Genomic DNA, 17,696 nt, shown 5'->3' on the forward strand with positions numbered 1-17,696 from the left:
CAGCCAGTAATTGAGCTGAACCACTACCGTGTCTGGAACATTACAGTAAAGAAGAAAGCCATTATTCACAGACAGCACCAAGTTGACATTAATGGGTGTTTCCCTATACAGGCAAGAGCTGGAACCACTGATGGGTTTCCCTATTCTGAATTTCCTCTGTTAAAAGAGTACCAGTGCATTGCGGAAATAACCTGAAACACAGACTCAGAGAATCACCATGAACACTTAGCGAATTGACATTCCCAGGATGGCTAGAATACAGTGGGGAAACAGTGAGCTGGCATAAGGCAAAGAAACAAACAAACAAACAAAAAACAAATGCAAAATATGGTCACGTCAAAACTTTGTTAATGGCCTAATTTGAAGTGTTTTTCTTACTAGAGCTCAGCGCTTAATCCTGCAAAATTTCTAAATTCTTTTCCTTGAATCTTTGAAATTCTGTGTTTTAGCTTTTGAGATGTAGTCGGGGATTTACAAGAATGAGTCTTCTCTATTTGTGAAAATACTTACTAAATTATAATATCGTATCTAAAAATCTTGCTTCAGCTGTGCTCCCTGCCTGCAGATCCTGCTTTACTTCCTCCTGGGCCAGCAACCTGGAGCTCATTATCATGTAAGAGCATCAGTAAGTACCTTCTTTGGTAAATGGACTCCTGCCTGCCTTTCAACTTGTCCATCTAGACACCATCCTCTTAGATGGAAACAGCACAAGTTTCCCAGATCTTTGGAGTAAGGGATTCCCTCCTTCCCAGATGACACATTTTAACATTCAATGACTCTTAGTGCAAAAATGCTCTTTAATTTTAACTTTAAGCACTGAGGTTTTTCCCATTTTTTGCTCACTGAGATGGCTGCCATGCTCTGACAAAATTCTTTTATATTACTGGAAAAGGCTAAAAACATATTTTATGTTTAGGTTCAACAATCATGGTTCCTAAAGATATCGCTCCAGAAGAATATAGCTATTACTTAAATGCCCTTTAATGTGATTCTTTTATATGGTCTGATTTCCTAACAACCTTCTTTCCTAATTAAGGAAGTAACAGGGTGTTTAGGTCTGGGAATCCAGAGAGCAAAGCCTTACTTCTGGCTCAGAGGCATGGTAGTTAAGTAATCTTGATTAGGTTACTTTGCCCTTCTGGGCCTGTTTTCTCTCCCATAAATTGAGGAAATTGGACTACAAGGCCATTAAGGTCCCTTGCAGATTGCATAGTTTATAAAGAAGGCTTCATTCATGCTTCTCCAGGACTATTCCTCCAGGAATATTAACCCCACAAGATAGGATTAAGAGTTCCATGTCCCACATTTGTAGTTGGGAAGCAAGGTTGGTTGTTGGTTGGTTGGTTTGCTTTTCAGGATTATCCAACTGCAACCCTACAGTCCGTTACAGGGACTTCGTACCACCAGGTGTGTTTTAGCAAAAATGATCAATTCAGTCATATCAGAGTCAGAGAATATTGGAGCTGGAAGGGATCTGAGACGCCACAGATTCCAATTGCCTCATTGTACAGATGAGGCAACTGATGTATCTTTTGTTGATATGAGGGATTATTTTTCCTCCCTACATTTCCCAAGAATATTTAAAATTTTATTCTGTCTAGTCTGTTTGGTCAGAACTACCTTGTGCACGCATGCCCACACAAACACACACACACTCTTAAAGCTGAGTCTCTAGGATTGAGATTCTAACACCTTCCCCAACAACCTGTTTTTGATCATGTAATTTTGGGACTAACAAGAAGCCAAAAGATTGGTTTTCCTCAAGAGATGTGACAAGTGGCAAATGAAACATTCAAGAGAGCGTTGATGTTTGCCTATTCTTGAGACACACAGTGTGGACCCTGAGAGCTCATCCTTACTCTCTTATCAGCTTTCTCACGTAATAGCTTATGATGATAAGAGAGAGATCAGTCTGCTAAACTATTCTTGCCGTCCTTGGTGAGCGGCTGGTGAAAGCTGCTCCAAGTGCACAGAGCTGTGTCCGTGAAGTCATAGACGACAGAGTGCTCCTGCAGCCTTCCTCCAGCCCTGAGAGTCTCCCCCGAGATGACTTCTTCTTCTCCCCCCACCAGTCATTAACTTGGAAAATGTTAGACTTCCAGTTCATGAAAAGTCCCTGGGTGTTGCACAGAGCAGAGTACATCTAAAAGGGACAGTGGGAAGGGCGCCCGCGGGTGGCTCAGTCATTACGCGTCTGCCTTCGGCTCAGGTCATGATCTCAGGATCGTGGGATCGAGCCCTGCAACAGGCTCCCTGCTCAGCGGGAGGCCTGCTTCTCTCTCTCTCCCACTCCCCCTGCTTGTGTTCCCTCTCTCTCCGTGTCTCTCTTTGTCAAATAAATAAAATCTTTAAAAAATTTTAAAAAAAGGGGAGAGTGGAAGATGCTTGTGTTCAAAGGAACAAAGTCAGGGTGGGGGAGGTGGACTGATGGGAGAAGAAAAGGATTGGTCTGTGACACGTGCTGTTCAATTAGATTCTAGCTGCCTCTCAGAGCTAAGCTATATGAAAATTCTTCTCCTTTGTTCCCTGACAAAGGTGTTGTAACTGCCACTGGAGCAAACCAGGTGCGGAAGGCACCACAGAGAAAACAGTTGGAAAGGCACTTGTTAATCGTGCCCCGCCCACCTGCTGCCAGTTAATGTCAGGGGCTCTGCACTAGGCTGATCAAAGATTGATCGGCTGACAGCAGAAACAGCTTTGGAATTAGAGAAACGGGATTGATTTTTAAAAAATAAAACCAGAAGAGGTGTGTGTTGCCCTGAGGCCCCAAGGCACATGGTCATGGATTTAAAGATGTGTCTTGATGCCAAAAACAAAGGGAGGTGTGATATTCAGCTGTAAGAACGGGTTGGTTCCCTGCGTAGTGGAGTTCTGTGAACGGGCATAGTTCAGCGATATTTGAAAGTCAACAGAATCAGCATCGAAATGTTACCTATTTATTTTAAAGTACAGGTTTGCATATTCTGCAGGCCTTATTAAGGAAAAATACCATCCAAATAGCTTCACGATACAGTAGAATGGCTTTAAACACATGAGCTCAGACATCCCAAGTAATCAGACAAGATGCCTGACGGGGGTTGAGGATCTCCCATGCAAACCTGTTCTGACAGCGTCAGGTGTTAAATACCAGCAATGTGACAACACAGCACAACAGATAAAAAGCATCCGATTGGGAAGATAATGATGCAGCTTGCAGAAAGCCCAATCTTTCAGAGACAGAAGATTCTTCTCTTCCCATTGATCTTTAAGAAATAACTTAGCAAGGCAATAGTCAAATTACTTCCAAAGCTTGTTCCCATGGGCCAAATCATCACACTGTTATTCTCCAACCATATCTCTTACAAACCACCTAAGAGGAAATATTCTGCTCCAGGTCCAGTTATTGGAAGAATGTAAATACCATGTCAGAAGAGCCAATAGTCTGGTCCCTCAGGTTTGGATGACTGGACCCCCAACCCCAGCCCCTTCAGCGGTCTTGGCCAAGATGGAAGTGGGTAAGTGGATAAGAGGTGACCTGAGGTACATAGAAATACAATCAGCCTATAATAATCTTTTGTCTCTGGTGGCATTCTTTTTTCTTGAAAACATCTTTCTGCCTTTTTTTTTTTTTTAACCTTAAATGTTGTCCTTAGTTCTTATTCGAAATGGCTTTTTCTGTGACTTAACCCCATTCCAAACTCACAAAGGGTTGTTGCTGAAGAGATTCATATGGAAAAATCTCAATTATGGAACAGGTTTCCCAGTTAATATCTTACCTAAGAAGGTATTTGAAATATATTCAGAAACCTGGTTCCCTGATCGGCTCATCTCTGAGAGGTGTGTCAGCTCCCGGTTCAGCATTCTTTTGAACTGTGTATGAAGAAGAAAAATATATTATTCAGCTAAAAATTAGCAAATGATCACTTAAGATGTTTTCAACTTTACTGAGAACCAAGAGATTGGAGGAGCAGATACCATTAAATAAATGATACTGCGTCTACAAAACACCCCCTTAATGTGAAATCATTCCAATATCATCCTAGGGAGAAAAGAGGTTTTCTTAAGATTTCTTAGAATTAACATTTGATTTCTTCTGAAGATGCGAACATAGGAAAAGGAATTTCAATAGAGGTCAAGACCATTTCACTTGAAAAATGTAACAACTTTTAAAACCCATTTATTAGAAATCAACTCGAAAATATTACTGAGAGATTATATGTGAAAAGTTGAAGAGAACACTAAAGGGGAAAAGAAGCATCCTTTAAAAATCAAGTTGCAGAAAAAGAATCGGGTTAAAATACAACACAGTCTGCTCAAATACGATGCAATATAACATCCCCTTATTATACAATAAGCAGCCTCCGCGGGCTTAGGGACAACACAATTAAATCGTTACAGATGTTTTCTACTTCACAGAAAGCATACAGATGTAAATGTTTCACATTCTATCAAAGACACATAACAGAATCAAACGAACCCACCTTGATGTAACCCCAAGATACAGATAACAAATAGTTTGCCTCAGGCATTTTGGAATGCTCTCCTTGCCACAATCCACAAATCCCTTTGAAAGAATTCACTGTTCTGAGAGAACAACCCCGAAAGGACCGGGAAAGCCGGGAAAGCCGAGCAGATTCAATGGTAAATCATCAAACTTATAAAAGACAAAGTCTCCAAAATTTAGGGCATTTCCTAATCCAAACAAAGCCCATCTTCGCACTCCATTCTTAAAAGAAGCCTATGCTCCCTGCTTCTTCCCTGGCAGAGAGAGTCATGCAATCAGGAACTGCACGAAGGAACGAGTCTGTCTAAATGTATTCAGCTGGCTGGTTTGCAGCACTTATGAATTATGAATAGTCCTGGTGGCCGAAGGGGTTTCCACTCTAGATTAGTCCTGCTCAGCTGAACTCTGCAAGGAAGGAGCGATTCTTCTTTCCTGAGGGGTTGCCAGACTGGGAAACACAGCCATCTTTTAAAAAGGAGAAGATTAAAATGGAGGAAGCCCCATGAATATTTAAGTAAATCTGAAGTCAGTACCCTCCCCCATTTCGACTAGGTGTTCTTAACCCTCTCTCCACTGCACAGACCGTCCTCCACACAGTCACGCTAATGGTTTCAGAGTGATGGTGCTTTTGAGTCATTTACTTTCTCAACATTTAAAAAAAAACTGAGACCAGGTAAAAACTGTGCCTGTCTTCATACTAGGCTTTCAGAATACAAAGATTTTTTTTTTTTTTTTAAGCTAGCTTTTGGGAGGGATTTTTGCACACGGATGATGTGTGACAGTGCCTTCAGCCACCCTTTACAATGAAACAAGTGGGAACAGAATGAACTTATCTCATTTAAAAACTACTTCATTTGTGGGGTGCCTGGGTGGCTCAGTCGTTAAGCATCTGCCTTGGGCTTGGGTCATGATCCCAGGGTCCTGGGATCAAGCCCTGTATAGGGCTCCCTGCTCTGGGGGAAGCCTGCTTCTCCCTCTCCCACTCCCCCTGCTCTCGCTGTCTCTCTGTCAAATAAATAAATAAAATCTTTTTTTTTTTTTTAAAAAGCACTTCATTTGCAGAATGCAGTCTTCTCCATTCCATCAGCTCATTATATGCATACTAGATTGCATTCGACCAACGAATCAAACACCTTAGACCTTTACATCTAGGATCCAGGACATGTTAGGAAATGTAAGCTACCATTTGCTGCATGAAGGGTGAATTACTTGGGTTATGAAGGACTACACTTTTGGTATTTGAGTATTAAACATCTTTTAATTCATGTTAGAAATATTAGGAGTTACACTAAATTTTATTTCATTTTAGCAATCTAGGGCAAGTTGAGAAAGTCATTCCCTCCTGTAGACTCGAGCTCTCTCTCCCTCCCTCCTGCCCTCCTCCCTCCCCCCACCCCCTTTCCTTGTCAGCCTTAGACAGCACAGGCTGGAGGAAAGGCAAAGAGGAGAGTCCCACTGCAATGAGCTTCCCAAGCCCATCCCACTCCCCTCCTTCCCCCTCCTCTCCGTTACCCCCACCCTTGGGACTCTCAGAAGTTCAAGTACAGCATGTTAAAGCGAGAGCAAAGCACCATGGCAACAGCCCCCACACGCAATTGGCTCTCTTTCCTGTGAGGCTTTCTCCTTTCAAATGAGCATCCTGCACCAACAATGACTTCACTTCAAGCATCCAAGCCCCCGTCATGCCACTGCCTGTGCCCGGGAGACCAGGGCCTTTCTAGTTGAAGGCAACGCAATTTAGCATTGTTGCCTGCTGGCTCACTGCACTATGCATTGTTCTCCGAGAGGTTCTGGGGGAACCCTGCTTGCGTATGTGTGTTTTCCCGTGATACAATATGTAGTTAGCAGTCGCCAGGGATGTCCGGATCAATTGTCTCGGCTGGTGTGTTTTACTGATGGAACCTTTATGCAGCTTTGAACTCCAGGTGAATCGTGTAAGTTACAAATTATTTATTTTTCAAGACAAACCTGCTTGGTCATAGTGGCCTCTCATTTTTACTTCTCAAAAGTCAGGCCCCTATGCTAAAGACTTAGAAGCCGGAAAAGACAGGTTTGTATGCTCTGACTGATCAGCTAAATTTTGGAAAAGAGGGAAACTATACTTGGATCGCTGCTAAAATGTCTTGGAAAAAAGCAGAGACAGATAATTTCTTAAATTATGTCTCTGCATAAGACTTAACCGCAGGTAACATTCAAACACTCCATCCTCATTTTGGTTCCTTCGGTTGCTAAAATATTTAGGAAGATTTTGGAGTCAATGAAGTTAGTACTAGTTCTAATAAAACCATTTTATCATGTATTTGATAAATACTTTTTGAACATCTAAAATATGCCAGGGAAAGCATTAAAGATAGAGAAGTGAAAAACAAACAAAAAAAAAAAAAACCCAAGAAAACAAATAAAAACAAAAAACAAAACTAAACTAAAAACACCCTTTTAGTCAGCTTTCACCCTTGTAGGAATACTCAGATACATAGGGCATGTTCTTGTTCCCAACAGTTAACCATCTGGAGAGAGTGGGGCCAGTTCTTTACTAGCTCTGAGTATAGAAGCAGGGAGAAATTCAATAATAAAAGGCAAGGAAGGGAAAGACTTTTCTCCTTCCTTTCTTTCTATGACCTCCCATGGCCACAAAAACCCTTGGGATACGCTGTTATTCAGTCCCAACACGGGAGCCAGGGAAATGACTCTCAGCTACAGGACTGAGAAGGAGCCAAACTCCTCACTTTTCCTTCATTGATTATAGAAGGAGTAAACTATGTAACTAATGACAGATGAATACTACCTCCTCCTTCCTTCTCACAGCTAAGTTGCTCTCCCATAAGTCTTTTGCTACGGGCATGCAATGCCACCAAAAAGTCAAGTCATCCTAAGGTAACCCTAAAGCACATAACGTGATGAAATACACCTATGGAGGTCACTCAGGGTCAGAAACTGACCCAATCCTAAAAGATGCTTAGCAACAACCGTTGGTTTCCCTCTTCCATGAGGGAGGGCCCGACCACACTGGCTAAGGCCATCAAGGCTCTCATCAAAAAGGATTCATGAAGGGCCCACTTGTGTTGGGCTCTGTATAAACCACGGAAGGTAGCAGACATGAACATGGTTTTCCATTCTAGCAAACGTTAGAGGACAATCAGGATGGTTAGCGCTGACCATGCGATGTAACAGACCAAGGGGTGGAACAGACGGGAACTGTGTTTGAGGTTAAGGCTGAGGAGACAGTTGGATAATCTGGCTTGGCTTAGTTGGGTTTTCAGGGTCAGACCCCCATATGAGAGTGTTTCTCTTGAGCCAGAGATAGCCACAACGCAGTAGACAAATCCTGACTGTCACTGACAGCTCTGACCAACAGTCCTGTGAAGTCACTTCACCTCTCATATTGAAATGAAAATGATGCATGGTTTTTGTTTCTAGGCCTTCCAACCTGAACCTGTTATGATTCTAGGACAAGTTCCATTGCGTCTCCTACAGACTGGACACGACACTAACAAGCGACGATATTTCCCAAAAAGCAAGCTCTCTCAAACTACTGAGAAAAATAACCCAAATTGGAAACACTTCAGTGGGCAAGAATAAGTCCCCAACGATGGGGGGGGAAAGCATTTCTTCATGCCCTTCAGAGTTTGATATTCTAAGACTCTTGCAGTATCCCTGGTCTACTTATCAGGTTGGGTGTCCAGTCTGGATAGGAAGGTAGAAAAGTTCCTGAGCGAAACTGTGTCCCAAGCACTTACAGGGTTGAAAGGGAATGGACATTATTTATTTATCAAATGTGGCAGAGAAATCCACAAACAGGAGCACACTATTTCAAAGATAAATGTGTCTTTACTACCTAATGTACACAGATCCGATTTTTCTGTTAAGAATCTGCCTTCACAAGAAAACCCTGTTAGAGCCCACCTAGAAATAATGTCCCCAGAGGAAATGGCCAAAGCCCCTTTTGAGCACAGACGAGCAAAGTTTGTGAATGGACCCTTAGTAACACAAATTCCTCCAATGCTTCCTTAAGCTTACGCCCGCCACTGGATTCGCGAACACGTTAGAAATGTCGTTCTTTTTTGAAAATGGAAAAAGATATCATTCTCTATAAATGCTTTAATCTTGCTTGCCTCGAATATATCTGCTCTATCAAATCACACAGGAACGTTTTTGGATAGGCTACCTTTAATAGTGGGAAGTCATTTAAATATATAGTAGCAAATCTGAAATTCAATTATACTTGATATGAACGTTTTGTTTTATGGCTTCAATTTTTCTTTACCTTCAATGCTACATACAGAGATTATTTTCTTCCTAGCCAGTTTTTGTGTGTGTGTGTGAAATGATGAAACACTCTATCATTTTTCTAGATTTCTCATGAGAGGACCGGTTTGAGCTTTGTGCAAAGATCCACAAGCAACGTAGGAGCTCTCTTGGTAAGGAGGTCTTAGCTACACTAACTGCACAGGAGGCGAGGAGAAGAAGGATCTCAGAGATTCGTCCCAGTTCTAAAACTTGGGGGTTTTACGTTTCTAAGAATAAAACAATTCAGAAGAGTAATCATACGAGGGGCTAGTATCAAGCACATAGAAGAGCTACTTTTAAGACTCATTTCGGCTTGTGAGGGGGTGACCTGGATGTCACCAAGGAAAGAATCTTTAGTGACCCACTCTATCTTCAGCAGATCAAAGACTAGACAAACAGGCACCTTCCTCTCATTGGTAACCTCACACTGAAGTCAGTAGGTAAAAACTGTGTGGAGAAAAAAAAAGAAAGGAAAAAAAAAAAAAAAAAAGAGCCAACGAGAGGAAGACCGCTCCAGCAGTTACCCCTGTGGGTGGCCGTCTACGCAGGAGCCCATCTGTGAGACAGGCGCCTTATTGTGTGGGATCTTCCTGTTTTTGCAGTATGAAACCACTGCCCAAGTCATTAAAGTCACAATGACTTTATTAGGGACTGCATTTTGACTCATATTTTACACTTTGTTAGTCACAACTTAATCAGAATTCCTGGGCATCGGGAAAGCAAAGGGCTGAAAATTCCTCCCCAGAATGCTAGCGGTGGTAGCGGGAGTCACAACAGCTCAGGGCAACCCACACGTCAGGAGGGCTCATCTCTGTCTCAGTTCTGGCACAAACTCCCTGTGTGATCTTGGGTTAAAACAAACTGACTTCTGGGGGCTCGGGTTGTTTTTAGCGATGGGCATGGCTTCTTTCGTTATAAAATGGCTAATTTCAAAGGTTCTTTCTGATTCCGAAGCACTGCTTCTTCATACCCTTATTTTCCCATGGAAAGAAGATGCAAAGAAGTGAAGAACTCTAATTGCTAAGTACCTACCCTTCGCAAAATCTGATGTAAACAAAAAAAACAGGGGTTTACTGTACTTTCTCTAGAACCCTTTATCAAACTCACGATTTCCACAATTCTTAACATTTCAGATCATCTGGCAGTGAGCGTCCCGTCTCTTGTCTCCTTTTGCTCTTTCCCTATCTATCTATCATCTGTTTGAAACTCCATGTCAATGTTTAGCATATTTGAGAGGGAAATTAAGTTTAATTGAGTGAGTTGGTAATAGGATTCCGGACAGAAGAACATGCCACTCGTTGTCCACTAACATCTCTCCACTAGAAACCATAGTCCCATGATAGGCCATCCCAGAAAACAAGCCCTGGTGTGTGAGGATCTGGAGCACACCGCTGGAACACGAGGGAATAAAGTTAGGTCATTCTAACTGTCCACGTGCCACATCAGAACGAAATTCATCTAAGCACTCCAGAATTGAGTGATTCTCTTCTTAACTGTCCAGTGATGTAGTAATCCACAACAAATAAAGATTGAAAAAGAAGCACAAACATCTCTGGCATATTCTGCAACAAAACACTGGCATTTATGATGAAGCTAAAATTGAATAAACTCCATTTGCTGCTTAAAGGACAAGATCTGCTCGGGTGGACATTTTATTTTATTTTATTTTATTTAAGAATTTATTTATTATTTGACAGACAGAGATCACAAGTAGGCCGAGAGGCAGACAGAGAGAGAGGGGGAAGCAGGCTCCCTGCTGAGCAGAGATCCCTATGTGGGGCTTGATCCCAGGACCCTGGGATCATGACCTGAGCCGAAGGCAGAGGCTTTAACCCACTGAGCCACCCAGGTGCCCCTCGGGTGACATTTTAAAAGTCAAAAGAGGGACAGACCTATTAGTGTTTTCATACACAGAACTGAAAAACAAAAAGCAAGGCAAAACAAAACAAAACACCCTCAAAAGAATTTAAATACAACACTCTACAACTTGACAGTAGGTCTTAAACAGCCCTCAAAATTAGTAGGTGTTTCTTCCTATCTATTTATCTATCCTCTTTGCTGCTGTACATTTTTCTTGGAATTTCTGAAACTTTTCAAGAGGAGATATGGCACAGAGTATTGGGACACTCAGAAAGGGACCTCTCCTATACCCAAACTAATTCTCTTAAGAATGTTTAGAGAAACTTCTCATGACTTAACATTCCCTTAATTCCAAAAGTTGTTGCAGTGACATAATTAGACAAAAGACACTATATTTATACCCAAAGATGTGTTGAAATTTTAGGTAAACAATAATTTTTTGTTAGTATTAAGTGTGTTCTAGATAGTTCATGTCCCAAATATCCCATAAAGAGACTTGATTTAAAAATCATATACTCATATCGTGTTAGGTTTAGAGGTATTGTGTATTTTAAAATAATTGAAAATGTTCAAACTTGTTCTTTTTGACAGAGGTCTTTCCTTCTGGTGAGAAACACAACACCATTGTCTCTGTTACTAGAGCTTCACAATTTCATTTTATGTAGTTGAGCCATTTCTTTTATCTGGCTGTTAATAGAAATAGCATTCCCCCCCCTAAAAAAAGAGAGATGAGTTGGCAAATCTGGGATGCTGGCCTGACAAAGACAGCAAAGGCCTTTCTACAGCAGATATCATAAATCATTGCAGCCAGTGAGAAAAAGCAAGGAATCAAGGTACGCTATTTAGTTACCCTTTTGTTTCTGCATTTAAGCCATCTATCCTTTTTCTGTGCATAATGGCTAATATTTAACCTCAAGCTTCTAAAGCCAGTTCTAAGGCCATGGGTGTTAATGTGATTCCAAAGCAGATGACTAAGGTTTCTGTCGAACTATTTCACGACCAGAAGTCCTACAACTTACTATATTTTTTTTAGAATTTTTTATTTTTTTATTAAAATATATTATTAGCCCCAGGGGTACAGGTCTGTGAATCGCCAACTTACTATATTTTTAAAATTAGAAATCTTACCATGGACTAGACCCATACCCATCCAGTATAGCGTCCTCTACTGACCAGCAGAAAACAAGATCTATGCCTCAAGACCTTCAAATCTGACTTGAAAGTCATTGATGCAGAACAGAAAAATCATCCCCCAAACATGTGCTTTCTTTTCATAACCCCATAACTATTGGTCATGACTCTCTTTACGAACTGATTCCAATTTATTCTATAACATCTCCTGGGTTGTTTAAAATTCTGCACTAAGTATTACCTTATTAGAATTCTCAATATTTTTGCAGCCACAAATACCTACCATAGCTTATTTTTGAGAACACTATTCTGCCCCTTTAAATACATCATGTGACATGTATTGTGTTAATATTAATTATATTGATTTCTACTAACTATGTTATGTTTACATCCCCTTTGAGATAAGAGACAATGTGATGCTCCAAAGCCTACTATGGGAATCATTACTTCTGTTTTCACAGTTTCCCAGCACTGGAAATTTATAAGATCAACTCTAGGGACCATCTAATGAATAAAGGAAACCTATGGGCTACGTAGACTTAGCATTTTATTCCCTGAAAACATGTAAGTGATCTGCTCTGGCATTTTGGTAATCCCTACACTAGACTATGCACTTGCAAATTGAGAAGAATCTGCCACGTGGTGGAGGCTAGAACGTATTTTTAAACTATAAGGATGAAAACAATGGTCTCATCTAATTTTATTCTATAAAAATTGTATTGTGCATTTCATTTTCTTTTTTTAAAGATTTTATTTATTTTTTGAGAGAGAGATAGAGCATGAGCATGAGCAGAGGGAGGAAGACAGAGGGAGAAGCAGACTACCCCACTGAGCAGAGAACCCAATTCAGGACTCGATCCCAGCACCCTGGGATCATGACCTGAGCCGAAGGCAAACGTTTAACTGACTGAGCCACCCGGGTGCTCTGCATTTCACTTTCTTATTAGCTACCATAATTTAAAAATAGATGGATGAATGCTCTCCACAACACTGAACCCCAAGATGTATAGTTTATTGGTTCATGGAAGGCTTATAAAGGTAGTTTCAGAGCTGGAAGTATAGGTCACACATGAAGTAGAGGGGGTTCTGGTCATAGCTGGCCTTCCCAGACAGATCTAACAGCTTAAAGGGGACTCTAACAGCAAACTCAACATCATACTAACATGCCATCGGGTCAGGTGAGCATCCAGCTGAGTCTGCCAATAAAATTCGAGTCTGAAAAACTTGGCAAGTCATTGAGTCTCTCAGAGACTAAGTTTTTCCAACTTTAAAACTTTAAAATGGGTTAGAAATAATATATGTATGACTGGCAAAGTGTAGCACTTGTCCTTTATCTCACAGGATTTATACTTGAAGCTGATGCTTTCTCAGTTTTGTCTCTGAATTTAATTTGATTTAATTTAAGAGGTGGGGAGGAGAAGAGGGAGAGAGAATCAATCTCAGGCAGGTTCCACGCTCAGTGTGGAGTCGTTACAGGGCTCGATCTCATGACCCTGAGATTATGACCTTGAGATTATGACCCTGAGATTATGACCTGAGCTGAAATCAAGGGTCAGATGCTCAACCAACTGAGCCACCCAGGAGCCCCAGTTTTGTCTCTGAATTTTGAAAGGATTTGAGCTTATCGTAGGGTCTTCGTGTGGGTTTGCTTTGGGGTGGAGCTTTCAGCTGGCTCTTTGACATCCAAACTCATCTTGTTGACACTAGCTGGTAGAATTCTAACTACAGAATTCCCACTATATGCTACCGTAGGTGTGACGCAACACTATGTCATTTTGATTACATGACACACGAGTTACTCATAGAAGTTCTGGCTCTCTGGTTGACATTCAGATTATTCACCAGTCTAAGGAGTGTAAACCAGAATGGGCAGAAACGTAAATGAAGCCCATCCAATGAAACCATAACTCAAAACAGCCTGGGGTTAGAACTGTATCATAAAAAAAAAAAAAAAAAAAAAAGCCTATTCTGAGACATCTCGCTGTTGCTAACTCTATCCATTTATGATTCCATGACTTAGCCAAATTCCTCAAATTAAGAGACTTTAGAACTCTTTGTGTATGAACCAAAGCCATGAATGGCCACCAGTTGCCTGAAATAAGGATAAGTGCACCGAATATTCATCTTGCTTAGACTGCCACGGTTGAGGTCAGTCCAGTAACACATCTGAATTAATTGAATATGTGCCTGGGAGAGCAGTGAGAGGAGTATCAGCAACATGTCAGGAACAAAAAATACAGCCAGACAATGACAGAATGACTAAACGGCTACACTCCAGACACAACAGATATGTAGAGTGGCTGGGTTTCAGACACAACACGTGTTCATAAACATGTTCCCAGATGAGTGTGCATTGCCAGGCTCCAAAGGGCCCAGATCCTTGGTCATAGGATGCAGACTTTCCAAGAGAAAGGTTAACCAAATGCTCCAATGCTGAACCAAACAACAGCCCCACTGTGCTTCACATTTCTATTCACAAGAAAAGAGCATTTGATCCTGATGATTTGTTCTCTATTACCGGACCCTGAATTTGGGAGAAGGTTCAGAAGCAAGCTTCTGCACTTTCTGAGGGTAGTTTGAAGAGTCATTGTACCCCAGATGGGAGTTTCTTATTCAACTGAACAATGAGAAAAATGAATTGGGTGTGGCAAGCACCTGTACAGGGCACCGTGTAGTACAACAGGAAACAGGATTCCAGGGTTCTAATGGATTTGCTGTTAACAACGTCGTTGGTTCTGGACAAATTAGATTCCATTTCTGAGCCTCATGCAAGGGATATTTATCTGAATGTCTACCACGTGTCTAGAGTTATTTTAAATTCTGGGACTACTCTAGCAAACGAGTTCATGTTCCCAAAAACCTCATAGTCTAAACGAAGGAGATGAGTAAAAACCAAGTTCCACGACAGCAAAATCAAGATCATAAATTTGTGACTGCCAACTGTAAAACCCACAAGGTACTGGGTTAGGATAATTAGAGAAGTTCTCTCCAAAGAGATAACATCGGAACTGAGGCCTGAAAAATAAGAAGGGACCTGGACTGAGCTCTAGTTTTCGAAGTCTATGATTACGTGTTTTGTTACAATTTGTATAAGAATATAACAAATTAACTTGTGGATTTCCCTTTAATTTTTATTTTTAAATCATTTGACTTTGGAGCAAAAAAGAACAAGATTTCATTCTAGGGCATCAGCAGTGAGTAGCTGAAAGGCTTGGACAAATCAGTGATGTCTCTTGCATCCTGTTTCACACGGAAAAGGGGGATATAGTAATACTTTCCTCCTCGTGAGCATCAGAATGAGATCACACAGGGAGAGCTCTGTGTAAGCAGGAAAGCCCTCTTCAGGTATGTTTCCTTACCTTGCTACCTTGGATCTGACAACACAAAAATAACAAACAGCAACACATTTAGAGAAAGTGGCCCTTTATTTAATACTCTATCCCAGGACCATAGGGAACTTTGAGAGCAAATAAGCTTTAAAGTGAAGAAAGGGGCCTTAAAAATCCCCACATCGCTCCACAACTAATATTCCCTTGGGCAGAATCAGAGTTCTCTGGGAAATAGAGTCCTGGATCACAGGGCTAGATTTGAAAAGCAGAGCTCAAGACAGAAAATCTTTCCTGAGTTCTTCCTCACTAATATTTGCTCCTCTTTTCTTACTTTATGAAAAAGGGCTCATATTTTACTTGTTTTAACCCAACATATTCTCTTGCTTTAAAGAAAGACCATTCCTGTCCAGAGATTCATGTTTTTATTTATTTTTAGCAAAACTCTCTTATTTTAGGACTTACTAAGGGCTCTTAAGGTTGTTTCTTGAAAAGCAACGTATGGCTTTTCTTAGTTTGAAAACTGTTCTATGCCCCATCTACAATGCGACATTAGACAATGACCTTATCCTGTGAACATAAAGAAGGAGAGTATTAACAAAAGAGTATTTTTAATTAGTGTAATCAACATTAGATAAATTTTTTGAGATTAAATTATACTGATTTAAAAATATTTTAAAAATCATACTGGTAAATCCTGATGAGATATTATCAGGGAACCTTCTGTGCAATGGGTAAGAAAGATGCAAATAAATTTTGTGCAACTAGATCCTGAGTGTGTTAAAATACAGCAGGGAAAAATTCAGTGACCGCTCACCCTGTAACCAACATAAATGAGTTACTGGACTTGGTCAAGTAAATGCAGATATATTTAAATCATTCTGAATCGGTTACAGAATGGAACTGGCAATAGCAATCAAACAGATAAGGGGCTGAGGCAGGGAGAACACTGTACCCTCTCAGCTGGGTAGATGGGTAGCATCCAGCTGGCTACAGATTTGTCTGAGCTATGAGCAAGACATCTAGAGCAGGTGTTGGGAGACCTTTCATTAGTGATCTGTCAGAGTCCCTAGCTTCTCACAGTCAAATGGGTGTGCAAGAGCATACCAAAAATTCATATGACCACTGGATAGTATAAGCATGTTCCATGAAATTTTGAAAATACTAAAAAATATTTCCATCTTTAAATATCATGCTGTGCCCAGAAGCGAGGTCATTACCTGACCTAGAATCCATCCAAAGCCCTCAGGTCAACACATTTCTTAAATCACCCAATCAAGAAGAATTTCAGAGAAATTTTTTGAATAAGATAAAGCCCAAATCAACCACCACCAACCGACAAAATCCTTCATCTGTTTTTCGCTTTTCTCCTAACCATTACACAGAAATAGAGCTATGACTCTTTGAGACTTTTTAGTCCTACCACTGAGTTTACACGGAGTCTCAAAAAAGTCAAGACACCATTGCAGGCCTGAAGAGCTTCCAATCTGGAATAGACTTACATAAAACCTCAGAGAACTAAAATACTAGTTACGATACTAACCAGTAACCTAGGTAAGAGGATGGTTTATGGAAATCTGATCAAAGTCAGAGTACCTAAGTCAAGGTTTCAAAAAAAGAAAGCCAAGAAACCTGGCACTAGAAGTAGGTTCATAGTATGGGCTCGATGGTGCATTTGAGTCAAAGGGAAGTCTTTAAGGCAATGGAATGCTAAGAGAGAAGTAAAGGTCTATATTTCTTCATTCTCAAGTTATCATAAAACTCTTACTTATATTCTTAAGCCAGGTTTTCTTTCTTTCTTTCTTTCTTTTAAGCCAGGTTTTCAATAGATTTTCTGACATCAAGGGAAGAGAAGAAGTTGGAAGTCCATGGTTTGGCCAGTAGGAGCTACTAAAACTTAGTATCATTTCGATTATGTGAAGATAAAAATGTTAATCCCGGCTGCCTTTGCAAAATGAGATTTTCTTTTCTGATAGCATGCATACATAGTATATTTTGATGATATTTAATTTTGATGATATTTAATTTATTTTGATGATTTTAATTCAGAAATTAAAACAGCAAAATGTGAAAAAACAAAACAAGAAAACAAAAACAGCAATGCCAAAGGCATTTAAAGTAACTCATTCCAACTATTTCCTTCCAGATTTTGAGTTTTCAGGAATACTAAATTAGTTCTCTTTACTTGAAGTCATTAGGACGTGGATAGCTTTTACTCAAGAAAGGTAATGAGGACAATGAGAAGGTTAAAATCAATGCAACTGATAGTGGGACCATCCCATGTCTTTAAGTGTAATCAGCCTTTTGCTGAAGAAGAACAGCAAAGTGGATTTGTAATCAGACCAATATTTCACTACCTTAATCTTCCCCTAATTAACCTTGTGACTCTGCAGAAGTCATTTCATAATGAAATTATATTTCATTTAGATTGTGTTTTATATTTTACAACGATCTTCAGAGTACATTAGATATTCAATCCTCAGTTTCTATCATCCTCATCTATAAAACACAAGGGCTTCAAATCAAGGATATCTAAGGTTCCCTATTGGGTTTAAAGTTCTAGGATTTTGTTTAAGGCAGCCATGTGAGACTATAACTGGAAAAAATAT

General features: G+C 40.4%; 1 protein-coding gene across 3 annotated transcripts in view; it reads right to left on the minus strand.

The window, feature by feature from the left end:
• The window catches only part of PDE4B (phosphodiesterase 4B), a 449,115-nt gene that overhangs the window by 15,105 nt on the left and 416,314 nt on the right, over window positions 1-17,696 (minus strand). For all 3 annotated transcript variants that reach the window (XM_047725771.1, XM_047725773.1, XM_047725774.1), the window contains one exon: window positions 3,756-3,849. In XM_047725771.1, coding sequence (XP_047581727.1) covers window positions 3,756-3,849 — 94 coding nt within the window. The remainder of the gene's footprint in view (window positions 1-3,755; window positions 3,850-17,696) is intronic.

Source organism: Lutra lutra, chromosome 4, assembly GCF_902655055.1.
Source record: "Lutra lutra chromosome 4, mLutLut1.2, whole genome shotgun sequence".
NCBI lineage: Eukaryota > Metazoa > Chordata > Mammalia > Carnivora > Mustelidae > Lutra > Lutra lutra.